The following is a 6912-nucleotide window of genomic DNA, read 5'->3' as shown; positions in this document are numbered from 1 at the left end:
TAAGAACGCTTTATAATCATTAAAATACATCGTAAAACTCATCTCAGCCATTCTAAATCGTATTTTTTTCCCGGGGGAGAGCCCCCGAACCCCCTAAAACAAAATTCTCGCGCCTATGGGCGCTCGCAAATTCATCAAAATGCATCGTGAAACTCATCTAAGCCATTCTAAATTGTAATTTTTTTTCGGGGGAGACCCCTCGGACCCACTAAACACCAAAATCTCGCGCTTTCGGGCGCTCGCAAATTCATCAAAACTCATTTAAGCTATTCTAAATCGTAATATTTTTCCAGGGGGAGGCCCCGGACCCCCCAAACACCAAAATCTCGCGCTTTCGGGCGCTCGCAAAATCATCAAAATACATTGTAAAACTCATCTCAACCATTATAAATTACAATATTTTTTCCCGGGGTCACCCACAGACCCATAAAACACTAAAATATCGCGCCTTCGGCGCTCACACGCTAATCTGGCCAATTTGCGTATTCGTTAATTTCCTTTTAGCGACGCACTGTCTATAGTTATTATAGATGTGTACAAGGATTAAATTTAATGGTATATGAAAAATGTACATCAAGTATATATGGTTTGGAGTTGAATTATTCTCCTCCTGTAGGTGTGGCGGCAGGGGGGTTGGTTACAAAATATTGAGGACCTTTGCCTCCCCCCCCCCCTTCATTACGTTTCATCTTCCTACGCCACTGACATGTGTACATACATTTCTTTGGCAATACATAAATAAATGTCAGAATGACGTATGGAAGAGAAAAAAGTATATAGTGTTAGTCAAACACTGTCGTATTTGGAAGTATGCGCTCTCTACTTGCAAAGACTTGTGAGCACGTAGACAGGCCTTGGCATTTTTAGTCCATGTCTGAACTTTAGCTACACTATTGTAGCTCAAAAGACTTTTAACCATAAAATGGTATCGTTTCGGCCGAAAAGCATAGTAGGCCGGGTACGTATGTTCGTTCAAGTCAGAAGTCTGCTGCGTCTTGGGTGCGCTCAGGCCACGGATTATGGAAGATGCGCACACCGCACGTATATGTAGTGTCTCTCCGCGAGTCTTTTCTTGCGGCTTGGGCACAAGTAATTGTACAACGTAAAATTGTCCTTTCCTATACAAATGCACTTAGATCCAAGATGGCGAACCCAATGTATTTTTTGTACAACGTAAAATTGTCCTTTCCTATACAAATGCACTTAGATCCAAGATGGCGAACCCAATGTATTTCCTTTTTGATGAAAAGAAGACGTAGGTTATGTATTGCTTTTAGGTGATGCTAGAAAATAACTAGTTTATGAATTCGAAGCGGGTTCCAACCTATTGTAAAACTCAAACGCGTTCTGTTAGGCATCCTAGATACCCAGGGGTTTATATCACTTACGATCTCTACACCCCTAAACCAAACAGAACAGGTTATTTTAATCCTTTGATGTACATCAAAAGAGTCGTATAACGGTTGACTGTGTGTCTTTGAAGTATGGCGTTCGCTCTCTCCGTAATATTCAAAGAGAATTGCTTCAGGCCTGTGATTGGTTCAGAATTGTTGACCTGAGCTGCCTTCAGTTTTACTAATGGATAGTCTAGGGTTGTAGAGATGGTAAGTGATAGGAACCCTGGAGTATCGAGGATGTCCATTAGGCTGTGCCATATCAATTCAGCACAATTGATATGATTCTGCACTTCCAGCATCAAAATCCCAAATCGTTGGAATCTTGGGACAAAACAAGTTGGACAGGATGTGCTTTTATTATTGTTTAATTTTAGAATATCGAAGGAGAAAACGCATTTTCATGTACTTGCATGCAATAGCAAGTTATGTAGACGTATGGACATTGTACGGGAAAAGCACGTATACGTACATACATGTACGAAGTCTACGTCGGATAACGTGCCAAACATTCGTAGATTCGTACATTATAAGCACATCCAACGTGCGTATCCATATGTGACGTACGGTTCATACTACTCCAACAATGTAAGAGGTTAACACGACGAGATACTTTTTGATATTGCGTCGTGTGACCTCTAACGAGCACGGCCATTGATTCATGTTGCTGGGCCACAGCTGATCAAAATGATGTAAAATGTATCAAAAGTCACCTACCTTTTTTGGATTTATATATCATAAATACACATATTTGAAAGGCATTTCCGACAAATTAGTCCAAGAAGCTATGATAAATGCATTTCTTATATCGTTCATCGTATTTTCACTTGAATTGGCCGCCATTCTTAATTTGAATAGGAATATTGAGGTTTTATGAAATTTAGGAGTTGTCTTAATGTGTACTCAAAACAAGCGGAACGAAGTAAGCCTCATTTGCATAATGCGTTTCGCTAATTCTAAATTTTGTGTTTTGTATTAACCATAGCAGTCATAATGTTTTAGTGACAGTAGAATTGAGCACATCGACTTGCATACGATTTAACATGGATTTAACAATATATGGGTGGTGTCATACAAAATTATTTGCAGGAATGGATTAATATATAAACAGCAAGTAAGTCAATCAGTAATCGTTTAAATATCTTGCCATTGAAATTGTCTTATATATGTTTAAACCCAGCGACATAAAACCGGTCGCTGCCAGCAACATGGCGGACATACGGATGTCGTATAAGGTCGCATATCCACCCATTGTAATCAAGTTGAATAAGACCTCATACACGTGTAGGAGAAGGTTCAATCTGTACCTCCGTATCTTAATTTAAGTTAATGTCATTCAAAGAACGTACATTATGTACAATTAATCCAAAAATAAACTTGAAGATGTTCAAGTTTCCGACTGCATCGATAAACCGTTGATGACATATCAGGAAAATTTAGGAAATATCCATATATACAATGAGCCAATTTCTAACACATGTATAAATTTGTAGATAAAGCTAATGTAATGCAATTGTGAATGTTTTGTGTGTCGTTTCGATGACCATTAAAATAATATTCTGAGGTATGGTCCAAGGCCCGTAATGGGAATAGCAAATCGCCTTTCGTCCGTCGTCTATATAATATAACACAGTAATATATACTTAGCAGTGCCGAAATCGATATTGAGCATCTCGGTGTTCGATTTTCATTTCCAGACATTTACATATTCGTGTACTTAATCATTCATTCTTGCCACTCCAGGGGTTAGTGTCACTGACGTTATAGTAACCACTGGAGTTTCGAGGATGATACATATTTTTGTGTGCTGCTTGGTCATTTGTCTGATGAAGGTGATACTAGTACTAAATAATCGTCGAAACGTCAAATATAAAAAAAAGCTTTTAATAAAACATGAAAAATACTTACAAAATGAAGAAAATATTTAGAAATACCTATGTAGGTACATGTAGGGATTCATGGACACTTTGAAACGATTATGATGTACACCTAGATAGCGAAACGAAGAATGTTCCTCTAATGTTATGGTAAATACACTAAAGTGCTTATATACATGCATATGTATGTACATAATGTATCCATTAATTATGAAGACCTGTTTTATAATAAGATTATTACACGTGCGATTATTACTGCAATATGGTAGAAATCAAAGAATGTTCATTGTTGTTTTTTTCTCCATTTGGATCCAGGGGAGATAACTTGTCTATTTTATGTGATTAATTTATACATTGATCATATTCCTTCGGAACAAAATTTTGTATTCGAACTAAAGGGAAGTAACTCGCCTTCAGCTGTTGGATTATTATAATTCCATTTATGATGAAATATGGATTGGTTTGTGTGATATTTCCCACTAGAATGGTATAAGTGGTTATCTATTGGCCGAATTCCTAGTTTCTTAGCAACAATACCTAGATACGAATCATCGATACTGACCGGTTCGACGTATGGAATGGCCAGCTGAAATTTAAGGGCTGACACGTGAGACATCAGGAAGGCTCCTCCGGCCAAATATGGCGGCCAGAAATCATACGGGTACTCGTCTTTAGAAATATACCACTTAGACCTATTATCACGATACGGTACACCACACGGAATCAGCAATCCCATATACAGATTATCGATTATATGTCGAGGTTGGTCCGATATGTCGTCGATATGTTTGATAAAGCTATCGGTATCAACCAGAACATCGTCGTCGATGAAGAGAAGATAACTCGCCGTCGGACAAAACTCCATCGCCCAGTTGTATCCCATAATAGTCTTATATGTGTTGTTCCTGTAAGAATCCCGAAAATTCTCCTGTACGATATCTCGGAATTTCCTCGCCTCGTAATCGATGAAAACCTGCACTTCCTCCTCCGTTGATGCTATAAGAAATACAATTTGAATACGTTTACCGTCCAAAAATTCCGCTCCCCAAGTTTTCCTGATCTTTTTTCTCCAATCTCGATTCTCCGCCGCGGATTTTACCAGAATGAGTACTTTATGGTCCATGCCTTTATCAAATTTACACTTCCGTGCTTTAAATACGTAATTGAAAAGTCTAGGGTTAATAGGCTCAATATCAGAATAGTTTGTTAAATCATTACCTTGTATCGTGTCTTCAACCAAGGATTTGATGTCAAAAGACATTGGATAGTCACTTATCTCCGTATAATACGTCTTTGATCTGAAAATAATTGAAACAGGAGTTGCAATCGTGGTCACAGGAGCGGTTGTAAGTACCGGAATATTACGTGAACTTTGCACTTCCACGTGAAGCAAGTTGTCGATTGAGATCAATAAGATATAGATAACAAGGAGATAGACCAACGAGAAATAAACTCCCAAAATTCCTAGCCTCCGATAAACACACCGGAAGTGCTTCCCAAATCGCATGCGCATGCTTGAGAAAGAGGAGAATTTCATCATCATAGCGTCATTAACACGCATTCCTCCCTCCAAAACGAATGTGTGCAACATTTATCAGTGGTTCAATCAATTCCCACGCTTTTTTATTCATTTTGTAGCTGTGTGCTACCACTTTCGATTTCGTTAGTGAAATCCGTTTCATAGCATTTGCAGTGGATCTACCGCATAGTTATTCTTAACAACAAATTGTAAAAGCTAAAAGTTGTTAATCTATGAAAGAATTATGTTGCTTTCAATCAAATGAAGACATTGTTTGGCACAATTGATACTGTTACCATTGAATAAAATACTTCTCTAAGAGAAAATGCTTTCATGCCGACACCATTTTTCATCTCGTATGCCTTTGGCATCGTAGAATTTTACCTTCCTCAGGTTGCCAAATTCTCGTATTAACCTAAAACGCGGTCAAAAATTGTATAATGTCGAATCTTCACCACGAGTTCTCAAATGTGGAATGTAAACACCGAAAGTTCTTATAAATTACGTAAACTTTCAATATAAATCCTCAGAACGTCATTCACAACTTTGTATTACCTCAAACATTTCAATCTATGAAGATTAACTCTACATTTGTGGACATAATTTGAACAGCTGACCAGGCATGAGATTACGAAATATAGATCTGAACAGCCAATGTTCGACTTTGTAGATCCAAGGTGTTGAATTCAGGATGGCGCGATGTTACAAATATAGTTACAATTAAAATAGAATAAAAATTGTCCAACGTGTATAGTGTCTACTAAATACCGGACACAAAGCTGGGGACTTCAAGGCACGGGGTGTGGACAGGTTGTGTACATGTATAATGATCCTACCGGATATTAGCTTAATGCACACACCAGTACAACAAAATTACATATCTTTAATACGGTATTAATGGAGACAATTAACAATTAGTCCGGCAGCGTCAAAATAAGTGCTCTCTTACCCGTTTTCCTTTGACTGGTTTCATGTATATGCAAAATTATGTAACAACATCGTGGTTAAGACGTTTACATTTGATTTAATAACAAACACTATACATGTTAATTTAATCTATTCGTTTATTTCTCAATTTTCTCCGGGTTGGGAAGTAGAATTTATATGTGTATCCGTGATACTCCTCCATGGTACCAAGGGGTTACTATCACTATCGTGACATCTATGGGGATACAATGACAGTGATTGTAACCCCTGGAATACAACACTGTATCGAAGATGGTACATATAAGGATTTTGTTTGTTGTTTCCTCCCGGTGAATGTCTCATGTAATCTTTTAGTACTGATCCGTAAATAAAATTTACAGTGAATTCGGATTGATTATTTTAAAGCCGCTAATCCGTAATCCGCGTAATCCGTATCTTTCAGTGTCCGTAAAAAACAATGACAAAACATGGTGTAATAGCCCTAAAAAGTTATGAACGTTCCCCAAATTACAAGTCTAGAAAGTTATGAGGTTCAAAGATATAAATATGCAAAATTTAATTTTAGACTTATGCGCGGTCCGACAGAATGTCAAAAGTTATAAATTATCGCCTCCAAAGCTGGAGTATTCGTAGGCTATAGTCTACATGGTTACAGTCATTTTAATTGGTTTGATATAGGACTACTTTCTTATATTCTTAAATTACACAATATTATATAAACACTTGAAGGACATATGATCACCCGCAGTACGTGACTGTAAGTCACAAGACTTATATAATGTCTTTATAATGTTTTAATTTTGGAAAAAAAATACCTTTTGTTGAATGAATATAGATCCTAAACACCAGATAAAAGTTCACGTATGTACATTTGTATTTAAATGCACGCCTTTCATTTTTGTCAATGAGAGATTAATTAATTAGTACATTTAAGTTACATGTATTATCAAAATATCACTTGTCGGTCACTGTAAGGACTTGTGCATATAAAATTGTTCAAGGGTCATAGGCCATGGGCTAGGAGGGTCCCACATGCACACCCCCCCCCCCCCCTCAATGTTATGACTATTTTTCATTTTTAGTGAAATTCGAGATGGCGGCCATCTTGATGACGTCATAACCGGAAGTTCATCCCAACTTATGCAATGTTAACATTTTGATTTGTGATCAGTGGTTCATAAGGGTTAAGAAAAAT

General features: G+C 37.4%; 1 protein-coding gene across 2 annotated transcripts; it reads right to left on the bottom strand.

Annotated features, from left to right (window-relative positions):
- Nucleotides 1-3266: 3266 nt before the first annotated feature.
- On the bottom strand, nucleotides 3267-5290 carry LOC138306292 (beta-1,3-galactosyltransferase 1-like). Of its 2 annotated transcripts, XM_069246712.1 has the most exons (2): nucleotides 4490-5290; nucleotides 3267-4267 (listed from the first exon to the last, which is right to left on the bottom strand). In XM_069246712.1, the coding sequence occupies exons 1-2, from the start codon at nucleotides 4860-4862 to the stop codon at nucleotides 3630-3632; spliced, it is 1011 nt and encodes a 336-aa protein (XP_069102813.1). In that variant the 5' UTR covers nucleotides 4863-5290; the 3' UTR covers nucleotides 3267-3629. The 2 variants fall into 2 exon arrangements, with proteins under 2 accessions (XP_069102813.1, XP_069102812.1); XM_069246711.1 differs by having other exon boundaries at nucleotides 3267-5289.
- Nucleotides 5291-6912: the final 1622 nt, after the last annotated feature.

Source organism: Argopecten irradians, chromosome 13 (genome assembly GCF_041381155.1).
Source record: "Argopecten irradians isolate NY chromosome 13, Ai_NY, whole genome shotgun sequence".
In the NCBI taxonomy this organism is placed as follows: domain Eukaryota; kingdom Metazoa; phylum Mollusca; class Bivalvia; order Pectinida; family Pectinidae; genus Argopecten; species Argopecten irradians.
Note: the sequence above shows the minus strand (reverse complement) of the source record. Positions and strands in the feature narration are given on the sequence as shown.